This window comes from Streptopelia decaocto (assembly GCF_964273445.1).
Source record: "Streptopelia decaocto genome assembly, chromosome: 24".
NCBI lineage: Eukaryota > Metazoa > Chordata > Aves > Columbiformes > Columbidae > Streptopelia > Streptopelia decaocto.
Genome location: NC_138679.1, coordinates 2,853,935 through 2,876,636, shown reverse-complemented (window position 1 = coordinate 2,876,636; position 22,702 = coordinate 2,853,935). Strand labels below are relative to the sequence as shown.

Below are 22,702 nucleotides of genomic sequence, written 5' to 3'. Positions count from 1 at the left end.
AAAGGGCCGATCAGAAAGATGGGGACAGACTTTTGAGCAGGGCCTGTTGCGATAGGACAAGGGGTGATGGTTTTAAACTAAAGGAGGGAGATTCAGGCTGGATGTGAGGAAGAAATTGTTGTCCCTGAGGGTGGTGAGAGCCTGGCCCAGGTTGGCCAGAGAGGTGGTGGATGAACCATCCCTGAGACATCCCAGGCCAGGCTGGACGGGGTCTGAGCAACCTGAGCTGGTGAAGATGTCCCTGTCATGGCAGGGGGGGCACTGGGGGAGCTGGGAAGGTCCCTCCAACCCAAACCATCTGTGATTCTATAAGGCAGGAGCACCCATGGGGAGCACCAGCTCTGCTTCTCCCTGCTCTGTGCAGTACACCCTGTCCTCTCCCTGCAGTGCACCCCAAGCTGTGGGCCAGGTTTTCGCCACCGCATCGTCCTCTGCAAGAGCGGTGACCACAGTGCGACGCTGCCCACCTCCCAGTGCTACGAAGGCTCCAAACCCCCAACCAGTATGAGGTGCAACCTGCGGCGCTGCCCCCCACCACGCTGGGTGACCGGCGAGTGGGGAGAGGTAGGGACAATCCTTTCCATGGGGTTATTGAAGGAGAAGACTCTGCTACTCCAGCCCCTCAAATCCTGCCAGCAGAACCTGATGTGTGGGGCAGCAGGACAGTGCGGGATGGGGAGCAGGGCAGTGGGAGCACTGGGCTAGCTGCCACAGCCCCACCTGGCAGTGGGGTGACACTGACAGTTGTCCCTGCTGCTGAGTGACACTGAGGTGCAGGAGGCCTGGGAAAGGCCGGTGATTTAGGGCTGGATGGAAAGACCATCATTGAGTCCTGGAGGTCTGAAGCAACTTTTTGGGAAGTGGGGCCATAGCACCCAGCCGGGCCCCGCTGCGGGTGAGGGAAGGGATGGTGGCATCCAGCACCCTTTGCACCTCCTTAGGCCCAGCCTTGGCCTCTCCCCCCGCGTTATGAAAGCCGTGGCGGCCGCTGCAGCTCCCCGCTGTGCTGTTTCCCCCAGTGTTCTGCACAATGTGGCCTCGGCCAGCAAAGAAGGTCCGTCCAGTGCCTGGCTCACACCGGGCAGCCGTCCAGCGACTGCATGGAGTCCCTGCAGCCCCCCAGCATGCAGCAGTGCGAGACCAAGTGCGAATCGGGACCCACAGATAACCCTGAAGGTGAGGGGGATGAGGGGCTTCCAACCCAAACCATTCTGTGATTCTATGATCCTGCTGCTTCCTGGCACACAGCCCCAGGCCATCGGGGTGCACAAGGAGCTTGCAGAGGGCTGGTGAAAGGTCCCCCTGGGCAGCTGTAACTCTGCTTCCTTCTGTTGCCCATCCAGAGTGCAAGGATGTGAACAAGGTGGCCTACTGCCCGCTCGTCCTGAAGTTCAAGTTCTGCAGCCGGACCTACTTCCGACAGATGTGCTGTAAAACATGCCAGGGGCACTAGGGACACAGCGTGACCCCCGTGGGAAAACTGGAAGGCAAAAGCTCCGCCGGAGGGAGAGAGGGCTGCCGAGCCGGGCTCTCCCTCTGCGCCCCGGGAACCTCCCCTGGGTCCAACACAGACACTGGTCGCGCTTCCCGTGGGAGCCGGCGTCACCCAAACCCGTCCCCCAAAGCCATGCACCCTTCGCCCCGAGCTTCACAATGCAGGTTCCCAGTTAAACCACTGCCAGCCGCTGCAGACACCGCCACGGCCCAGTGCGACCGGAGCCGGCCGATGGACAGGGAGAAGCTGGGCAGAGCGTGGCAGCAGGGACATTACTTGAAATTCTGACATTGTTATTTATTAGTAGCGGACCCAGGTCCTGCAGGCGCCGACAGCCACCGAAGCGGCACCGCTCGTCCCGCTCCTGCCTCGTCCCCTTGTGCACCCGTGTCCCCAGGGCACCGTGGTCCGTGTGGGGTGTCCCCGGGGAGGCTGAACACACCGGGAGCTGCTGCCGTTCCCTCGAGGACCCCAGGGGAGACAGGGGGGAGGTTTGAGGTGCCACGGGTGGCAAGTGTGGCTTGTGGCTTCCGGGCAATGGATGAAGATGAACTGCTGTGGGGTGTGGGGCTGGAATGGGAATTTTTGTTTCCTTGGTTTGCATCCTGTCACCTTGGGACGTGCAGCCAGGGACAGAGAGCAGGTCACTCAGTGAGCAGAGCGGTGACACCAGTTTAACTGGGAGAGGGGGTTATTTACACTCTCTTAACAACCTACTTTGATTTGGGGTCTCCCCCCTGTTTTTCCTTAAAGGCCTTGTCACTATTATGACCATTTTTTATTCCAGAAACATGTTGAAGCACGAGCCGAGGTCAGGGCTGAGCCGTGCTCGGGTTTGCAGTCAGTTAATGGGCGTCAAGACGTGTCGGGCTGCAGGGAGCAGAGCAAAGGAGGATGCAGGACGAGAACTGTCTCGGTCACAACGTCCCCACTGCCGAGCTGTGACTTGGGCCCCATCTGCCTGGTCCTGGCAGGGCCACCCCCAGTGGACGCCTCGGCCTCCGCGGCTGCTTTGCCTCCAAAGGTGCTTTACTTTCAAAGGTGCTTTTGCTTCCAAAAGGTGCTTTTGCCTCCGAAAGGTGCTTTTCCTCCGAAGGCAGCCTCGTCACGTGCGGCCCCTGCCCTCAGGAAACCTCCAGCGGGGGGAAAGAACAGGCTTGAAATTCCTCCAGGTCACCTCCTGGCCAACGCACGTTTTCTCCGCAGGCCACTGAATATCCAGTCTACAAAGCATCTGCTTTTTGTTATCAGTATTGTTATGGTGATGATGATTTTCAGGCCTTTCTGCATCACAAAGATGGGGAGTGGTGTCCAAAGCCGTGTTCTGCCCCCCGTGGGGTCAGGTCGGGAGGTGGACAGCCCTCTTTCCCCAGAGCAAACCCCTCTGCCCTGCCAGCCCTCGTGTTCCTCGACCATCTGGATGTTTTCCCCGCTCCTCAGCCGATCACAGCTTCTCTGGTGCTCAGCAAATCCCGTTTGGCTGTCGAGCGGGGCCCTTCATTTGTCTTCCTTCCTGGTGCCATGCTCCTTTTTGACATTTTGGTGAAGGGAGGGGGGGGTGTTTTCACCTTTTTATATAGATATATATATAATGAAAAATGTTTAACATACTAACTCTGAGGAGGAGCGACGTAACGGCATGATTTATAATAAAGGAGTAGCTACGATCCTGGGCACAGCTTCTGCTCCCAGTCTTGTTTCTCAACCAGACGGCCCCGAACCGCAATGCTCCTGGTGCTGGTGCTGCAGGGGGTTTGGGCAGCGATGGTGCTGGTGCTGCAGGGGGTTTGGGCAGCGATGCTCCTGGTGCTGGTGCTGCAGGGGGTTTGGGCAGCGATGCTCCTGGTGCTGGTGCTGCAGGGGGTTTGGGCAGCAATGTTCCTGGTGCTGGTGCTGCAGGGGGTTTGGGCAGTGATGCTCCTGGTGCTGCAGGGGGTTTGGGCAGCAGGGGAGGGTTTTTCCTGCAGCCACAGTGACCGGAGCGGGTTGGAGATGTGCAGATCCACCCAGAGCTGCTGCACAACACATAGGAAGCAGCTTTTCCTTGGCAGACCCCCGGGGCGCACAGACCCCGCATTGGTAAGGCTGGTTTGGGATTTTAAGAGGGGGTTGGTTTGAAGAACTGCTGTGAACTGAAACAGCACTGATGCTTCCCTGCACAATTTCAGATTGGCTGGAAGTTTATCATTCCCGTAGTCATGGTTTTGTAGCCCTCACACATAGTGTTTATTTTGGGGTTGTCTTATGCACGGACAGGAGTTGGACTCGATGATCCTTGCAGGTCCTTTCCAACTCAGGACGTTCTGTCCTGAGTCCAGCCAGGGCTAGAACAGGTTTACTGGAAGAGGAGAGCTCTCAGGAACGCCCTGATCCTTTGTCTTCTGCAAACTCTGCTGATGAGACGCGTTCCCAGCACAGGGTGTGTGCTCACCGAGGATGGTTGCTGCAGTGTGACCTCCCGGCGCTGCCCGTCCGCCTGTGCGCTGCAAAGGGCGGGGAAGACACCCCGTGAATATCTGGGGGGCAGCCGGGCAGTGCAGGGTGGGAAGAGTCCAAGGAGGACTTGAAGCTCCACCACATTTGAAGGGAGATGGATGGATGGATGGATGGATGGATGGATGGATGGATGGATGGATGGCTGCACTACGACCTTGGCTTCCCGCCTGCAGCATCGTACCTGACCACTGCTGAGGAGCTTGGCCGATAGAGCCTTGGATGGGGCCAGACCCTCCCAGCGCGACGGGCCCCCTTCTTCAAGCACAGCCTGGGCTCAGCACTGCGGTACCCGATGAGCTGTGTTGGAAGTGGTTCCACCTCCATGGCTTCCTCCTGCTCTTCCAGAGGTTTGACCGCCATGGGCTCTGTGCCATCCTCTGTGGTTTTTAATTGAAAACTGAAGAGTTTCCACAGGTCTTCTAAGGTTTGGCATCTCTTGTAGTCGCCCTGAGACTCCATGGGGCAGCTTTGTTGGGCCGCAGAAGACACCGATCACTGCCTGAGGCTTCCCTGCTCCGTCCTGCTCCGACTGCCAGCGCTGCAGATGCGAACACTGGCATGGTGGCCAGGGCCACCTGCCTTCTTATGGGGTGGGGGGACAATGGGCAGCGAGGAGGTGGCTTGTGACATCGAGAAGGTGGCTTGTGACATCGAGAGGACATTGTGATGGCACATTGGTGCCTGTGGCTGTCAGGTGCTTGGCCTGACAGAGGGAAGAGCAAGTTGCCCATGGCTGAGGGGCTCTGAGCCCCTGCCCGGTCCCACTCACCACAGTCCCATCACCCCACACCTGCTTTGGGGACGAACAGCTGCTCTGCTCAACAAAATCTGAAGCAGCCACCAGCTCTGACATGACCAGTTTTCTTCCCTTCCAGCCTGCTGGTGGGCTGTCCCAAGCCTGGCATTTCCAGAATGTGCCATAACTTCTAGAATTTGCCATAAATTCCAGATCAGGCCCCACTGGTTGGCAATATCCTGTCTCCTCCAGCCCTGACCCTGGTGGAAGGCTGGGTGCTCCTTCCAGCACCCTCTGCTCTGCAATGCAAAGGCTGATATATAGTAAAAAGAAAAGTGTTTCTGGGATGTCTGTGTGTAAAGCAGCCACGTGCTGTCCCCACATGGTGTCACACCTTTCCCTTACCCCCGGGCCTCCCACCCTCTCTGATCCCCAAGGTGTCCTGGCAGACCGAGGGGGCTGGATGGTCACCCCCCATCCCAGTCACTGTCTCATGTGTCAACAGGATGGGGAGGAGCTGAGCTGGTGGAGATGTCCCTGCTCGTGGCAGGGGTGGCACTGGGGGCGTGGGGAAGGTCCCTTCGACACAAACCGTCTGTGGTTCCATGAAGATGGGTCCACGTGCACAGGGTTTGCAGGAGCTCCGGCTCTGCAGTCACGGTGGGGACACCACGGCAACCAAGAGCATCTTGCTCCTGAAACCACCTTAGAGCAGAGCAGCCCCAGCGCTGACCGGCTGCTCCTGGAGGGGGTCACGTCAAAGTGTCACTTGTGGGCAGGGGGAATGTTTGGTGGAGTTTCTGGGCATCCCTGCAGTCTCTGCCCAGCATCCCCTGCTCCCCCAGCTCGGTGACACCCTGTGCCGCAAAGGTGGGGTCACCCTGGGCGGGGCCACGCCAAGGCCCCCCCGCAGCACAGAGCCACCCTCATCCTCCCCACCCCCAGTTTGGCACAAAATGAGGAAGTGGGAGGAGGAAAGAAAAAAAAAAATCAGTTGCAATTTGTAGTCAGAAACACAAGGTGCCTCGGGATGGCCACGAGCCCTCGGTGACAGGAGCCCCGTGTGCCCTGTGCGCGGGAGGGACGCAGGGACACCATGGTGAGTGCACGGGGTCCCTCGCTGGGCCCCCCCCGCGCCGGCCCCCTCTGGCACCCTGGGGGTGTCACCCTCTCCTCCTGCCCCCTCGGGGTCAGCCCTGTCCTCTCCTGCGCCCATCGTGGTTCTTTTCTGCTTTCTGGGAGGCGCCAGGAGCCCCCCCAGTGTCCCCACTGGAGAGGGGACGGTGCTGCCTGGGGCTGGGGACAGGGAGCGGAGCTGGGGCTGAGGCAGCGGTGGGGAGCAGCCAGGGATGGGTGCTGGGTGCTGGGTGCAGGGTGGTGCCCCCGGAGCACTGACCCGAGCAGGACCGAGGGCACCAGATGGTGAAGATGGGCCGACACAAAGTGGCTTTGATTTTGCTGTCACCGGTGCGGTACCCGCAAGAGAGAGAAGCCTTGTGTTCCTCTTGGCCCAACTTCCCACCAGCGCTTCTGGTTTCAGCACTCGTGGTGCAGGCAGAGCAAGGTGCAGGGTGCAGGCAGAGCATCATGCATGGTGCAGGGTGCAGGCAGAGCATGGTGCAGGATGCAGGCAGAGTATGGTGCATGGTGCAGGATGCAGGCAGAGCATGGTGCAGGATGCAGGCAGAGTATGGTGCATGGTGCAGGATGCAGGCAGAGCATGATGCATGGTGCAGGATGCAGGCAGAGCATGGTGCATGGTGCTGCTGGGGGCAGCTGTACCCCTCTAGGCTGGCTCTAAGCTGGGAGGGACCTTCCGGGTGTTTGTGCCCAAGGTCAGACCTTGCACCCAGGGCACATGCAGGGAACAGGGGCCATAGACAGAACACAGTGCAGCAGCCAGAGCTGCAGGTTGGTCTGGAGGCAGAAGAGGAAGAGAAGAGCTCTCAAAATGAGGCAGATGCTCAGGCATGAAGAGTCTGCACAGTGTGGCCACAGCCACGTCCTGCAGCCCACGGCTCTGCTCTCTCGGGGGGTGACGCTGTCCCCAGACATTTCCGCCCGGCCGGGAAGGGGACAGTGGCCAGGCTGACACGGAGCCTTCTCCACCCCGCAGTTGTGGTTGTCACCTCCAAGAGGCTGCTCAGATGCTGTCTTCTGCAAGACACTGTCCCCTCCCCACCACCACAAGAGACACAACGATGTTTTGTGGCTTCATGACGGGCCGGGGAGCTGCGCAGCCATGAGCTCCCAGCTCCAGGCCAGACCCCTCCCCAAAATGCTGTGGAAATGCCCCATCCCCAGATGCTGCCGGTCCCGGGAGCCAGGGGGGGACAGCGATGTAACACCCTGTGCTGCTCTTCTTGAGGCTTCCTGTGGTTTTAAGGTGTTGGCTCCTCTGGGCTTGCCCCATCTTGAGATGAAAGGTGCCACCTTGGGCTGCGTCTGCTCCCCGCTCACAGGGGTTTGTGGTGCTCAGACCGGAGCTTTGAAGAAAAACAGATGATGTTTTGTGATCACTGCCACAGGGCCGCTCCCTCCCTGCCTCAGCCGTCCTGTGTGCATCCGCAAGCCCAGGGACGGGCAGCGGGGATGGTCCCCATCCCGCAGCTGGGGATCTGATGGGATCGTGCATGGGGACACCAGCAGAGCAACGTCCCTTGTGCAAAGTGGCTGCAAATAGCACCTGCGAGGCCAAGGGCTGCCAAAAGCTGCTCCCTTCTTGGCCCAAGGATGAAATGGCCTCATGTAGACACTTGGTCCAAGCCACCCATTAGTCCCCTTCCCTGGGGACGCTTTGGCCTGGGACAGAGGAGGGAACCGAGGAACCGCTGCCCAAACCTCAGAAAGCAAACCCAGTTTGTGCCACCGCTGCCCCTCAAGGGCTCGCTGGGTGCTGAGCTCAGGCCACGTCACAGATTCGAGGAGCATCACTCCTCTTCATCCTCCCCACGAGGCTTTTCCCCAGCTTAGCGAGTCCTGACCCTGCAAACCCCCTGCGCCACCTCTGAGGAAAACCCGGCAGACTTTGTGTTCCCAGAACCCCAGTGGAAACAACCACGGCCCTGCAGATATCGGGGACAAACCTTCATTTAAAGCGAGCGGGTGCTTTCCCTGCTGCTGTGCTGCACCAGGTGCCCTGGCCAGGAAAGCACCGACCCTGCGCCTGGAGGAAGAGGAGGTGTCGCCAAGGCACAGGCTGCTGGCAGCTCTGAGTGTGACTGCGGGAGAAACTTCAGGTGTCAGCTCAAAAGTGACAAGCTTACAATACAGGAAACGCTCATATTTGCCTTAATTTGGTGCCAGAACCAGCCGCGCGAGCCCAGGGTGGCTGTGCCGGGGGGGGGGATGGAGTTAGAGGATGGGAAACCAAAGTGTGGGACCCCTGACCCGCTCCACGTGGAGCAGGAGGTTGTGGCCAGGGTGGGTTGGAGCTGGGGGGCTCCCGGGGTCACTGCCAGTCCCTGTGTGACAGCAGAGTGACCTGGAGTGAGAGCCTGAGCCCATCTGTGCTCTCCCAGGTGTCCTTTCCAGGGGCTTGTTAGGATGGAGGGGAGGAAGAGGAGGGGAAGGGCAAGAAAAGAGCCCATAAGCAACAAATGGGAGGAAGAGCAGAAGCGCCCGGTGCAGTTTCAGGCTGCACGAGCAGCCCCGGCCCCCTTGGGCCCCCTGAGCTGACCCAGGTCTCCGTGTCCCAAGGGAAGGCGGTGGGTCAACAACCCCAAAAGCCCCTCTGCCAACTCTGCGGGCTTGAGTTGCGCTTGGGAGGGAAATGGATGGTTTTTTGGGTCGCAAAGCCCAGCAGCCCAGCCGGGCAGAGCAGCGCGATGCTACCCAACCCCTCCACGATGGTCCCTCTGTCCCCATGGCGATGGTGCCGGGTTGTGCGGAGCATCCCAGGGTGGGTGCTGGGGGGCGCGGGCAGCCCATGAAAATCAGGGGCAGATGAGAGAGCGCGAAAGCAGCGAGGTCTGGAGGCCTGAAATCTTGAGAGCCAGCAGGAAAATGAAGCAAAAGGGGAAGAGAAGAAAAGGGAAATGGAAAGAGTAAGAGGCTGGGGGCGACGGGGGGGAGGAGAAGTGAAATCGGTGCCGGGAGCGCTGGGGGGAAAGCAGAACCGGCGGGACGGGCACAGAAAACCCGTGGGCAGGTCCAGGTGGGGTGTCCCCTCCCGGCACCGCGCCGGGGACACACGGGCACCAGGGCTGTGTTTCCTCTGCAGCATTGATGACAAGGGGCCTTGGAGCAGTTTTCTGTTTCGCACAGTGAAATCTTACCCCCCACCCAGGGTTGGTTTTAGCACCACAAGGGCTTAAATCACAGCCCAGTTTTCCTGCTGCCCCACGGCCCCAGAGGACAGAGCTGGTGGGCAGCTGGAAAGTGGGTGCTGGTGTCTCTCTGGGCAGGTTGGAAGGGGTGACAGGGACACAGTCACACCCCTGCCCCAGTGCAAAGCGGATGCAGAGGATGGGTGGTGCTGGGGGATGCCCCCACCGGCTGCAAGTTTTGGCCTTCACTTGGGTTATTTTTGCCGCCCCTTTGACTCATCAGCAAAGCCTGTGCAGTAATTGCTTCTTTAGCCCTTCATTACCTCCAGAAGGAGCAGGAGTGATGTTATAAAGACACCTGCAGGTCCTAAGCTTCTCTTTAGGGTGGCAGATCTGCAGGGAGGCAGGATCCGGCCAGAGAGATAGGACAAGTCTGGGTGCAGCAGAGCTGAGATTTGCAGCTTTGCAAATTCCCAGTGTGGCCAAAACACTCATCTTTGCACCACCTGAAGGTGCCAGTTTGAAGCCACAGCTGGGCTGGTTATAATGACCGGGCTGGACATGAGGAAGGAATTGTTGGCCCTGAGGGTGGGGAGAGCCTGGCCCAGGTTGGCCAGAGAGGTGGTGGATGAACCATCCCTGGAGACATCCCAGGCCAGGCTGGACGGGGTCTGAGCACCCTGAGCTGGTGAAGATGTCCCTGTCATGGCAGGGGGGGCACTGGGGAGCTGGGAAGGACCCTGCAACCCAAACTGTTCTGTGATTCTACCAGCAGTTTGGGGGTGGCTGGGTCCGGATCCAGGCTTGTGGCCCCAGGGCAGTGGCTGTGACCCTCTCCCGCAGGGCAGCAAGGAACGCTTCCACTGGCAGAGCCACAATGTCAAGCAGAGTGGGGTGGACGACATGGTCCTGCTCTCCAAGATCTCCGAGGAGGCCATTGTGGAGAACCTCAAGAAGCGTTTTATGGACGATTACATCTTTGTATCCTTCCCGGGGCAGCGGGACGGGGACAGGCAGCGGCAGGGCTTTGCTCCAAGGCTTTGCGGGTCAAACCGGGGCTGTCCCAGTGCCGCTGCGAGCAGCTGCGGTTTCCATGAAGATGCGGCTCTGCCTTACAAGGCGATGCTCTGTCCCGGGCTGGCGGTGACGCAGCCATCCTCCCCGCTCTTTCGGCAGCCCTGGGGCTTTAAATGTGTTTAGGGGTTGGCTTTTTTTTTTTTGAGGAAAGAAATACCCCATACGGCCTCTTCCTTTTTCTATGTCTTCTGTGCTGCTGCGCGCAGAGCCCGCCTGGTCGTGACTCAACACCCCACGCTTCTGCATTTCCCAGAAAAGCCCCTCTCTTCCTGCCCCCCGGCTGCTCTTCCCCCTCCCCTGCTGCCGGGTGGGCAGGACATGGAGCACTTGGGGTCACCCATGGACCCTGCTCTGGCCCCAACCTCCAGCTTCCCCCGGGGCACTGGGGGCTCATCCCCATCTGCAGCATCTCCAGGCACAACTCCCCACTTTTCCATCATGGGTGACATGGAGAGGCTACAGGGGGAGCTGAGGAAGGCAGGAGCCAGCAGTAACCCCATCTCCGTGCCTCAGTTTCCCTGCTTATACAATGGAGATGGAACCGCGGATGGAGTGTGAGCAGCTGAGTGGAGGGCGAACGCTGGAAGGCTGCGGGATGCTGGAAATTATGCTTTTGGAGCTGATCTGCAGCCAGATTAAGGCAGCACAAAGCTGCAGGGATGCTCCTGCTGTGCCCTGCGCTGGTCACGCTGCGGGGACACCCTGGGGACAACTGGCAGCAGCAGCTCTGTCTGCACCCGAGCTGGAAACCCTGATATCCCTGGTGCAGCTTCCAGGCAGAGGCAGGGACCCCCCCAACACATTCTTGCTGTTGTTGCTGTTGGCATCACCTCCCAACACAACAGTCGGGGAAGGAAGGGACAGCAGGACATAGGAAAGGACACGGGAAAGGACACATGGACCTTAACCTGCCGCTCAGACCTACATCGGGCCGGTGCTCATCTCCGTCAACCCCTTCAAGCAGATGCCGTACTTCACCGACCGGGAGGTTGAGCTGTACCAGGGGGCGGTGAGGATGCTGTGTGACATTCGGGGGGTTGGCCGGGGGTGTACTGGGTTTAATTTGGTACAAAACACCTGGGGGTTGTCCCGTGAGTGTCCCCATCCTCCCTTTGGGTGCTGCAGAAGTCAGTGCTTCCCAAACACATTGATGGAGAGTCAGTAACGAGAGTCAGGAGCAAATCCACATTCCTGGGAAATTCTGCTTATAAAAACACACCAAAGCAACCCAAACATGGGAAAATTCAGGCCGAGCGAGCAGCTCTGCCACAAGGAGCTTCCCGAGGAGGAGGGGAGAGATGAAGAAAACCATCTGACGTGCTGCTGATTACCTCGTGTTTGTGGCAAGGGATTAATTCCCCATCCCCGCCGGGTGCCAGCGCCTTGTGCAATATGTGTGGGCAGGGTTGAGGGGATTTGGGGGGGGAGGTTCAGGGCTGATTGCTGATGGCTGCTCTGTGCTCAGCACTGTTGTTCTTGTCCCCTGTTTAGGCTCAGTATGAAAATCCCCCCCATATCTACGCCCTGACCGATAACATGTACCGCAACATGCTGATCGATGGGGAGAACCAGTGCGTCATCATCAGGTAGGGGGTACGTGGGTGCAGCTGGGGACCCCCTGACACCAGTCACCCTTTGTCCCCACACCCTGGGGTCATCCCAGCTAAACACAGTGGCAAGAGGTGGCTGAAACCCAGTGGTGGGTCCCAGGGAACCCAGAACATGGGAGTCCATGAAGGGACCCCGGTGTCCTGGGCCATGAGCACCAGGCGGGGCTGCGACCGGGATGTCCACAGCAGGGCCTGAGCCTTGTGCAACACGTCTTTTCCGGCTGAGTGTTGCAAGGGAAATGGTCAGGATGTGGGGCAAGGGCAGAGACTTCCCCTCAAGGCTCCTAAATCTCCCTCTTCCCCTCCAAAATCCAGCAACAAGAAATACAACAGCTCCCAGAGCAGCTTCTCACCCAGCCTTGCTCCAGCCCCACTTAGCATAGAATGACAGAATAGTTTGGGTTGGAATGGACCTTAGAGATCACCTTGTGCCACCCCAGCCATGAGCAGGGACATCTTCACCAGCTTAGGTTGCTCAGAGCCCCGTCCAGCCTGGCCTGGGATGTCTCCAGGGATGGTTCATCCACCACCTCTCTGGCCAACCTGGGCCAGGCTCTCACCACCCTCATTGTTCTGTCCCAGAGCATCCCCAGAGCACCGGGACAGCCCTGTCCCCAGCACTAGCACTGCCACACACTCAGGGTGCACAGCAGGAGAGTGGCCACAACCCCCATCACCCACTGTCACCCCCTGGCTCTAATCCAGCATCCCACTCCGGTGCACTCAGGGCCAGGCGCTGTCTCACAACTCTGCTTTAACATTTGTACAGCGGAGAAAGCGGGGCCGGGAAAACAGTGGCAGCCAAATACATCATGGGCTACATCTCCAAAGTGTCCGGGGGTGGCGAGAAAGTGCAGGTACAGCTGCTCCCCATGCTGCCATCGTGCATCGCTTTGCCTCCCAACCCAACCGCTCCCTCATCTGATGGTGGCTCCAGGGCTGGAGACACACAAAGCCCCTGGTTTGTCCCCAGCCTGAAGGCAGAGCTGCTGCAGTGGGGTGCAGGTGTGTGCCCCCCCTGCTCAGCTCCTTCCCCTCCTCTGCCCCCAGCACGTGAAGGACATCATCCTGCAGTCCAACCCGCTGCTGGAAGCCTTCGGCAACGCCAAAACCGTCCGCAACAACAACTCCAGCCGCTTCGTAAGTCACAGGGGCAGGTGCAGAGGGTCGACGTTGCAGCTGGGATCCATCCCGGCAAAGCTCCTGGTGTGGTGGCATAAAGGGAGAGAATATGGGGGGCAAGGGGTCCCCCAGCTGCGGCTCTGAGTGGCCACTGTGCCGGGGCAGGGGAAGTACTTCGAGATCCAGTTCAGCCGGGGCGGCGAGCCCGACGGCGGGAAGATCTCCAACTTTCTGCTGGAGAAGTCACGGGTGGTGAGCCAGAACGAGTGCGAGAGGAATTTCCACATCTACTACCAGGTATGGGGGGGACACAGAGCCAGCCAGGCTGCTGCAGGGGCCGGGTGACCGCAGCCCCTGTTTCTGTCCCAGCTCATCGAAGGGGCGTCCCAAGAGCAGCGGCAGAACTTGGGGATCATGAGCCCGGATTATTACTACTACCTGAACCAGTCGGACACATACCAGGTGGAGGGCACAGATGACCGCAGCGACTTCCATGAGACCATGGTGAGTGCCCTAGAGCGGGAGTCCCCAAAGGGAGAGTATCAAAGGGAGACTGGGCAGGGGCTGATGGGGTCCCCGTGCCCCCAGAACGCCATGCAGGTCATCGGCATCCGGGGCGAGGACCAGCAGCTGGTGCTGCAGATCGTGGCGGGGATCTTACACCTGGGCAACATCAGCTTTCGGGAGGAAGGCAACTACGCTCGGGTGGAAAATGCTGACTGTGAGTAGCAAGCTCCCCCTGCTGCAGGGGGGACAAGTGGAGACACCCACAGAGACATTTGGCAACGAGTTGCAAACTCCCCATAACGCAAATCCCCTGGCAGAGGAGAGAGGCAGCATTGGCATCTTCTCCGTATTAGACATGGGGAAACCGGGGCAGCAAGCAAATGGCACAACTAGAGCTTAATTAGAATCGCAGAATCACAGAATCATAGAATCATTTTGCTTGGAAGAGACACTCGAGATAATAGAGTCCAACCGTTCCCCACCCCAGCACTGCCCCATGTCCTGAGAACCTCATGTCCGTCTGTCCAGCCCTCCAGGGATGGTGACTCCAGCACTGCCCTGGGCAGCCTGTTCCAATGCCCCACAGCCCTTTGGGGAAGAAATTGTTCCCCACATCCAACCTCAACCTCCCCTGGTGCAACTTCAGGCTGTTTCCTCTGCTCCTGGTGCTTGTTACTTGGGAGAAGCAAGGGAATTAGCAAGGGGACAGATGTCAGGAGTCGCTTGCTGTGATTTAGCAGAGGAAAGGACCACATCCCACATCCCCAGCTGCTGCACCACTGCTGTCCTTTGCAGTGGGACAGGACTGGGATGTCCAGCAGTGGCTGTGGGCAGCATGACAGGGGTGTGCAGGGAGCGGGGAGCCCTGACCGTTCCCCCTTTCGCCCAGCCTTGGCCTTCCCTGCCTACCTGCTGGGCATCGACCAGAACCGCCTCAACGAGAAGGTCACCAGCAGGAAAATGGACAGCAAGTGGGGCGGCCGCTCCGAGTCCATCACCGTCACCCTCAACGTGGAGCAGGCGGCTTACACCCGGGACGCCCTGGCCAAGGGGCTCTACGCCCGCGTCTTCGACTTCCTCGTGGAGGTGCGTGGTCCCGGGGACGGGCTGAGCGCGGCCGTGCCGTGGAGGGGATGCTCACCATCCGCTCCTGGCCCCACCACCGCACACCCCAGTGAAAGAGGCTCGTCCCATCTCTCTCTGCAGTCTATCAACCGGGCAATGCAGAAGCCGTATGAGGAGTACAGCATCGGGGTGCTGGACATCTATGGCTTTGAAATATTCCAGGTATAGAATCACAGAATGGTTTGGGTTGGAAGGGACCTTCCAAGTTCATCCAATCCAAACCCTGCCATGAGCAGGGGCATCTTCACATGATTTAGCCCCATCTACTCTTTTCATCCTCTGCTCTTTCGCAGAAAAATGGCTTTGAGCAATTCTGCATTAACTTTGTGAATGAGAAGCTGCAGCAGATCTTCATAGAGCTGACCCTGAAGGCAGAGCAGGTACAGGGGGGACCGGGTTGTGGGGGGACTGCACCAGCACCCCAGTTCCCGCACCCCACCACCAGCTGGTCCCAGTGCTGCGCTGGAGAAGGGTGGCTGTGGGGTGTCTCCCCCAGATCTCCCTGTGCTTCCCCAGGAGGAATATGTGCAGGAGGGGATCAAGTGGACCCAGATTCAGTACTTCAACAACAAGGTGGTGTGCGACCTGATAGAGAACAAGCTGGTGAGTGAGGTCGTCTCCCCTGGGGAGCTCACTCGGGGAGCCAAGACACCCAGGGATGGGGGTGTTGGATGGGCTGGGTGCTTCTGGGGACAGGTGGCATCAGTTGGTCCTACCAGGGAGCATCCCTGGGAGAGCAGCAGCTCTGCGTCCTAAGCTGTGGTTCAGCATGAAGCAACTTTGACCAGTGCAGGGCACTTGAGCACAGCCAGGTGCAGGATTGAGCCTTTAAACACGCACAGCGTCACTGTCCCTCCCCCAGAACCCCCCCGGGATCATGAGTGTCCTGGATGACGTCTGTGCCACCATGCACGCCACCGGCGAGGGGGCGGACCAGACCCTGCTGCAGAAGCTGCAGGCGGCCGTGGGCACCCATGAGCACTTCAACAGCTGGAGCTCGGGCTTCGTCATCCACCACTACGCAGGCAAGGTACAGCACCCCACACCCAGATCCTGCACCCCACGGCGCCGAGCTGAACGTGAGCCGGTGTGTGCCCAGGTGGCCAAGAGGCCACCGGTATTCTGGCTTGTATGAAGAACAGTGTGGCCAGCAGGCCCAGGGCGCTGACCATCCCTGTGCTGGGCACTGGGGAGCCCGAATCTCAAATCCTGGGGCCAGTTTTTGGCCCCCTATGCCAATAAAGCCCTTGAGGTGCTGGAGCGAGTTGAGAGAAGGGAACAGAGCTGAGGAAGGGGCTGGAGCACCAAGTGTGATGGGAGCGGCTGAGGGACCTGGGGTTTCAGCTGGAGAACAGGAGGCTTAGATTGAATATTGGGAACAATTTCTTCCCCAAAGGGCTGTGGGGCATTGGAACAGGCTGCCCAGAGCAGTGCTGGAGTCACCATCCTTGGAGGGCTGGACAGACGGACATGAGGTTCTCAGGACATGGGGCAGTGCCAGGGCTGGGGGAATGGTTGGACTCTATTATCTTAAGAGTCTTTTCCAACTAAAATGATTCTTTGATTCTATGATTCCTGCCGCCAGGTCTCCTATGATGTGAACGGCTTCTGTGAGCGCAATCGGGATGTGCTCTTCACCGACTTGATCGAGCTCATGCAGAGCAGCGAATAGTGAGTCCTGGCAGCACTACGGTCCTGGGGGCCACCCCAAAAGGGCTGGGGCAGAGGGCAGCATCCTCAACATCCAGAACATAAAGCTTTGCTGGTCCTGCCTCTGCTGGAGCCACAGCTCAGGGTGCTGAGCATCCCGCATCACCCCGCGGGGTACCAGCAGCATCCCCCATTGAGGGCAGCAGCACCCAGGGGTGCAGGGCTGGGAAGGGGGGTGCTCACCAGCACCCATCTGCTCGGCCTGGGGCCAGTCCAGGGGGACAGTGCAGGATTTCCTGGCAGCAGCAAGTAGAGCTGGAGCTGGTTCCAGCTCAGCACCTGCTGAGCTTGGGGAGCCTGGCGGCTCTCACCCAGGGACTGTCACCTGCTTTTCAGCGGTTTCATCCGGATGCTTTTCCCAGAAAAACTTGATTCTGACAAAAAGGGACGACCGACCACCGCAGGCTCCAAAATCAAGGTACGTCCTGGAGGCTGTGGGACAGCAGCTGCTTCTGAGGCAGTAACAGGGTGATGGGCTCCCACCAATGCCTTTAACGCTACAGAGGTCGATCCTTGCAACAGAAACAGGCTAATGACCTGGTGAACACGCTAATGAAGTGCACGCCACACTACATCCGCTGCATCAAGCCCAACGAGACCAAGAAACCCCGGGACTGGGAGGAGAGCAGGTAACAGAGGTGCTCCGTGAGGTATTGGGGAGACGAAGGAGCCCAGGGAGCAGGACCCAGCGATGGGGATGCGGCCAAGACCAGTTTTCATCCAAAAGCTGCACCTCTGGGCTGGTCCCTCTGTGGCCAAAGGCACTGGGCATGTCCCCCACCCACCTGCCATCCCTGCTGTGTCCCTCCCGGCTCCGCAGGGTGAAGCACCAAGTCGAGTACCTGGGGCTGAAGGAGAACATCCGAGTGCGCCGGGCAGGTTTTGCCTACCGCCGACTCTTCCACAAATTCCTGCAACGGTGAGAGGCCACCTGGATGGGGCTTTGGGGGTCTCTGCAGCGTGGTCATGACTCACGTCCCTTCTCCTGGCAGCTATGCCATCCTCACCCCTGAGACGTGGCCGTCCTGGCGCGGGGATGAGCGGCAAGGGGTGCAGCACTTGCTGCGCTCCGTCAACATGGACCCGGACCAGTACCAGATGGGTCGGAGCAAGGTGTTTGTCAAGAACCCCGAATCGGTAGGTGACAAAGCTCTGCCCCTCATCCCACAACCCACCATCCCCAGGGGTGCTGCACACACTGAGCATCGCTGTAGTGAGACCCCCCTGCAGTGCTGGTCCAGCTCTGGGTCCTCAGCACAGACACATATGGACCTGCTGGAGAGGGGCCAGAGGAGCCACAGGAATGACCCGAGGCTGGAACAGCTCTGCTGGGGGACAGGCTGAGAGAGCTGGGGTGTTCAGTTGGAGAAGAGAAGCTCCAGGGAGACCTTATTTTTGGACTTAAAAGTGGCCGATAGGAAAGATGGGGACAGACTTTTGAGCAGGGCCTGTTGTGACAGGACAAGGGGTGATGGTTTTAAACTAGAGGAGGGAGATTCAGGCTGGACACGAGGAAGGAATTGTTGCCCTGAGGGTGGTGAGAGCCTGGCCCAGGTTGGCCAGAGAGGTGGTGGCTGAACCATCCCTGGAGACATCCCAGGCCAGGCTGGACGGGGCTCTGAGCAGCCTGAGCTGGTGAAGATGTCCCTGTCATGGCAGGGGGGGCACTGGGGGAGCTGGGAAGGGTCCTGCAACACAAACCATCTGTGATTCTATGATTCTATGATAAGTGATGCAGCACAGGGGCTGGGGGGCCCCTGGCTCATCACCCCGTGTACCCCCACAGCTTTTCCTCCTTGAAGAGATGCGGGAGCGCAAATTCGACGGCTTTGCCCGGGTGATCCAGAAGGCCTGGCGCCGGCACGTCGCCATCCGGAAATATGAGCAGATGCGAGAGGAGGGTAAAGATGGGGACACCAGCACCCAGACACCTCTTTTAGCGTGCCCTTCGCTGGGGACAGCCCTACTGCTGGAGCCGCAGCAGAGCAGCAGCCAGCTCCGAATTGTGACACTAACAAGGAGGAGAGTGAGGGCAGTACAGTGAGCTGCCCAGGTCATTTCCTACATCCCAAAGGAGGGTGTGGATTTCTTGCTCCTATTTCCAGCCCTGGGAGGGGCTGTAGGACAGAAACTGGAACCTCTTGCTATCTCACTCCTCATTTAATTGCCTGCACGGAGATGGAGAGGAGCAGCTGAGAGTCGGTGTTTGCAGAGGGATGGGAAAGGCTGGTGGTCACCGCCTGACCCCATCACTGGCATTTTCCCACCCTCCCAGTGAAAAATCAATGGGAAAAACACAGCAGCTGGGTCCCTCCCTCCCACAGCACAAGTTTTTTTGAGGGCAATTAATGGGTTTCAAAGCCAACCAAGCTCGAGCAGCTCAGATTCCTCCTGTGGCATAAAACGAGCCCTGCTTCTTGCTGCCACAGTCCCCATGGAGCCCACAGTTGGTTTGGGAGGGCAGGAGGGACCAAGGCCACTGGTGCAGAGCCCTGTGTCATCAGCATCTCTTTGGGTTCCCACACAGCCTCCAACATCCTCTACAACTTCAAAGAGCGGAGGAGGAACAGCATCAACAGGAATTTCGTGGGCGATTACCTGGGCATGGAGGAGCGGCCGGAGCTGCGCCAGTTCCTGGCCAAGCGGGAGCGGATCGACTTTGCCGACTCCATCACTAAGTATGACCGGAGGTTTAAGGTACGATGCACACGCAGGGCTTGGGACAGGCCAGGCTGTGGCTAATGGTGGCTGCCCTTGGGTGGGATGTGTGTGTAGGGGGCTTGTGCCCCCCTGCAGACACCCCCACACCCCTGTTTCCCCGCTTTCCCAGCCCATCAAGCGGGACTTCATCCTCACCCCCAAGTGCTTCTACGTGATCGGGCGGGAGAAGGTGAAGAAAGGTCCTGAGAAGGGGCAGATCAAGGAGGTGCTCAAGAAGAAGGTGGAGCTGCAGGCGGTGAGCGGCGTCTCGCTGAGGTGCGTCCCTTAGCATGGGCTTCACCCACCAGCTCCACCGGCATCTCCATCCCCCACTGCCCCCAGCCCCTCACCCGCAAAGGCACCCAGGCACCGAGCCATGGGGATGGGGCTCCCCACAGATGGAGCTTTGGATGCCACAGAGGTTTCCAGCTCAATCGCCCTCCAAATTTGCTTGGGGTGGACCCGGTTCCCCCAGGGTATCGCAGCTCCACCCTGGCACCGGTTGGCACCAGCCTTGTCCCCCATTGACACCCCCATGCCGGGGTTGCTTCCCCAGCACCAGGCAGGATGATTTCTTCATCCTCCACGAGAGCAATGCCGACAGTTTTTTGGAGTCCATCTTCAAGACGGAGCTGATCAGCCTGTTGTGCAAACGCTATGAGGAGCTCACCCACACCAAGCTGTGCCTCTCCTTCAAGGACACGTAAGGATGGGGAATGGGAGAGGTGGCAAAGCAGGACAGGGTCCTGTCCCTGTGGCCTCACAACCCCTCTCTCCCCAGACTACAGTTTCGGGTGAAGAAGGAGGGCTGGGGCGGTGGTGGCACCCGCAATGTCACCTTCATCAGAGGACAGGGCGACGTGGCTGTCCTCAAAGCCGGAGGCAAAACCCTTACGGTCAGCATCGGGGACGGGCTCCCCAGGAATGCCAGTGAGTGCCAGGAGGCCTGGGGGTGGCAGTGGGGGGGACAGGAGCACTGGGGCCACAGGACACAGCAGGAGGCCTGGGGACATTGGGGTGAGCCGGCGTGTCCCCCAGCCCTGCGGGGTTTGCGTTTCACCCAGGAGGGACCCGGTTCTGCTCGGGTGATGGGGCAGAATGGGGTGTTTTGGGAAAAAGGGGAGCTCAGCGCTGAGGACCTTCACTTAACTGGGGGCTCACGTCCCCCCCAGAGCCCATGAGGAAAGGAGCAACGCAGAGCAGAGGTGGCAGCAGGTGTCCAGCACCCTCCCGAAATGTCCCACCAGCACCCAGAGGTGAGCAGGGCAGTGCCAAGGGGGTGTCCAGGGAAGGGGGGACCCCAGCCTGAATCCAGCCAGTGCTGCACTCCCAGGGGGGTGCAAGCTGAGCCTGGGCCCCCTGTAATGCACCATCCCCGGTGTGGGGGGTCTTCCAGGCACCTGCAGGAATGGGGCACCCCAGTTCCCACGTGGCAATGGCCAGGCCCAGCACGACACCTACACGGCGCCCCAGAAGCAGGTGCGGGGGCCACCAGCTGCAGCTCTGCCCCCTCGAAACACCGGCCGCCAGCCCAAGACGAGACCCCCGTCTGAGCAGAACATGGATTTCCTCAATGTGCCTGACCAGGGGGTGGCCGGGTAGGTCCTGTACCCACATCTCCCCCAGCCCCATCCTCCCCTCCCACCACCATCGGCCCCAGGAGATGCTCTTTCCCCTCTGAGCAGCTCAGCTGCCCAACCCAGCAACAGCCCCACCAGCTCTGGGCAACCTGAACAGCATCTCCCAGGCTTCAGCACACCCCAGTTCTCCCAGTTCAGGCACTGGGGGGTTCAGCTGGAGAACGGGAGCTGAGGGGAGACCTTCTGATCTCTGAACTGCCTGAAAGGAGCTTGGAGCCAGGGGGGTTGGGCTCTGCTCCCCAGGAACAAGCGCCAGGAGCAGAGGAAACGGCCTCAAGTTGCGCCAGGGGAGGTTGAGGTTGGATTTAGAAACAATTTCTTCCCCAAAGGGCTGTGGGGCATTGGAACAGGCTGCCCAGGGCAGTGCTGGAGTCACCATCCCTGGAGGGCTGGACAGACGGGCATGAGGTTCTCAGGACATGGGGCAGTGCCAGGGCTGGGTTATGGTTGGACTCGATGATTTTGAGGGGCTTTTCCAACCAAAATGATTCTACGATTCTGTGACCCACCCGGGCTGCAGGCACAGAGCACCCCCTTGGTGGGGCACAGCAGGACGGACGGAGGGTGCAGCACACCCTGCTCCCCGCTGTCCCCGCTGTGGACACGTTTCCCCATGCCCGCAGCATGCAGCGCCGGCGCAGCCTGAGCCAGCGCCCGCCCCCGGCCGGGCGTCCCAAGCCGCAGCCCAAGGTGACGGTGCCGCGCTGCCGGGCGCTCTACCAGTACATCGGGCAGGACGTGGACGAGCTCAGCTTCAACGTTGGAGACGTCATCGACATCCTGCTGGAAGGTGCCGCTGGGCCCCTGCCCTGCCCCGCTCCTCCCCACCGTGCCCCACGGCAGCACCGCGCCTCACCAAGGTCTTCTTCTTCCCCCTTTCCCAGATATCTCCGGCTGGTGGAAAGGGCGGCTGCATGGCAAGGAAGGGCTTTTTCCTGGGAACTATGTGCAGAAGATCTGAGCAGCCACATGCCGAAGAGGGGATCACCATCCTCCCACCCTATCTCCAGCGAGGCTGTGCCGAAGGGGCCGGTGGTGGCTCCGTGGCCATTGTCCACCGACACTGGCACTGCACAAGCGCTTCTTCACAAGCCCCCTGGCCCGTCCTGGCTGCCGGGCTGTGCCGGTGGCAGCCACCGAATCTCGCAGCTGCTTTAGCTGGTGGCCTCTGTGCAGCAAGGACCGGCTCTTTGCTGCTTCTTCATACCCTGGGAGTGGAACCGCTTTGGTGATTCTGGGGTATAAATAGAATTATTGTTAATAATTACAGTAAATAATCAGACTCAGCAAATCTGAGGAGGTCTTTTGGAGGGGCGCTGAGTCCACGCGGGGGTTGTTCCGGGCGGTTTGCAGCAGGGAGAAGGACGGACGGTGCTGACATGTCGGGCTCATCCCTGCACCGCTCCTGCTCCTCCCGACGGGTCGTGCGCCGGAGGAAGTGACGCCAGCCGCTGCGCTGCAGCGCTGCCTCAGCCTCGGCCCCAGCCCTCCTCTTCCTCCCACAGCCCCGCTGGGGCTGCCCCCCAGCAGCACAGCCCTTGCCCCAGAGATGGGGGTACAGAGGGGTTCAGGGAACCCTGTGTCTCCGGAGCAGAACGCAGCAGGAGGCTGCTGGGATGTGAAGTCCTCCAATGGTGGTTGGGCCTCCCCATCACGGGTTTTTACAACCCCTGCCATCCTTGGAGTGATATTTTTTTTCCTGTAAACCACAGGTTTTTAAGAGTCCTTGCACTGCAGAGCTTTGTGGGGAGGAGCAGAGCCTCTGTTTCCATTGCAATGAAAACAAAATAGCTCTGGGGTTTAGGAAACTCCTTTCTGCACCTTCTCTGGGGCTGGAGGGGGGTGGGCGGCACCCCAGCCCTGCTGGCAGGTGGGAGCTGGGCCAGGTTGGGCACTCACTGGGGTGCTCCGGGGGACTCTGGGTGCTCTGAGGGTCCTGGGAGGCTCCAAGGGGCTTGGGCTCTTTGGGGTGTGGATGATCTGATGCGCTTGTGATGCTCCAAGGACTCTGGGGTGCTCTAAGGAACTTGGGGTGCTCAGAGGAGCCTGGGATGGTCTAAGGGGTGCAGGGTGCTCTGGGGTGTTTAGGGAGCTCCAAAAGGCTTGGGGTGCCTGGGATGCTAAGGGGTCCAGGGCTTCCCAAGGGGCTCTGAGAAACCACAGGATGCTCCGAGGACCCCTGGGATGATCTGAGTCCCCGGGATGTTCCGAAGGTC

The 22,702-nt window shown here is 59.7% G+C and overlaps 2 protein-coding genes across 3 annotated transcripts in view; both read left to right on the top strand.

Annotated features, from left to right (window-relative positions):
• Positions 1 to 3,173, top strand: part of ADAMTS10 (ADAM metallopeptidase with thrombospondin type 1 motif 10) — a 43,003-nt gene extending 39,830 nt beyond the window's left edge. For both annotated transcript variants that reach the window (XM_082072293.1, XM_082072292.1), the window contains 3 exons: positions 388 to 564; positions 1,020 to 1,176; positions 1,344 to 3,173. In XM_082072293.1, the coding sequence (XP_081928419.1) occupies positions 388 to 564; positions 1,020 to 1,176; positions 1,344 to 1,453 (444 nt within the window). In that variant the 3' untranslated portion in view covers positions 1,454 to 3,173. The remainder of the gene's footprint in view (positions 1 to 387; positions 565 to 1,019; positions 1,177 to 1,343) is intronic.
• A 2,535-nt stretch (positions 3,174 to 5,708) lies between these two features.
• On the top strand, positions 5,709 to 22,294 carry MYO1F (myosin IF). Its single transcript, XM_082072136.1, has 28 exons — positions 5,709 to 5,826; positions 9,839 to 9,976; positions 10,992 to 11,081; positions 11,564 to 11,658; positions 12,452 to 12,539; positions 12,733 to 12,822; positions 12,970 to 13,101; positions 13,174 to 13,308; positions 13,393 to 13,525; positions 14,201 to 14,397; positions 14,518 to 14,598; positions 14,730 to 14,816; positions 14,953 to 15,039; positions 15,299 to 15,466; positions 16,022 to 16,107; positions 16,483 to 16,564; positions 16,669 to 16,775; positions 16,967 to 17,065; positions 17,139 to 17,283; positions 17,933 to 18,047; positions 18,674 to 18,843; positions 18,977 to 19,122; positions 19,403 to 19,549; positions 19,628 to 19,776; positions 20,019 to 20,102; positions 20,243 to 20,444; positions 21,110 to 21,276; positions 21,371 to 22,294. Exons 1-28 carry the CDS (start codon positions 5,824 to 5,826, stop codon positions 21,445 to 21,447), a joined length of 3,300 nt encoding a protein of 1,099 aa, XP_081928262.1. The 5' UTR covers positions 5,709 to 5,823; the 3' UTR covers positions 21,448 to 22,294.
• The last annotated feature ends 408 nt before the right edge of the window (positions 22,295 to 22,702 follow it).

Coding starts and splice junctions, on each gene's coding strand:
- MYO1F (XM_082072136.1), top strand. Junction 14,398..14,517: donor TCTTCGACTTCCTCGTGGAG/GTGCGTGGTCCC, acceptor CTCTCTCTGCAG/TCTATCAACCGGGCAATGCA. Junction 18,048..18,673: donor TGAGCAGATGCGAGAGGAGG/GTAAAGATGGGG, acceptor GTTCCCACACAG/CCTCCAACATCCTCTACAAC.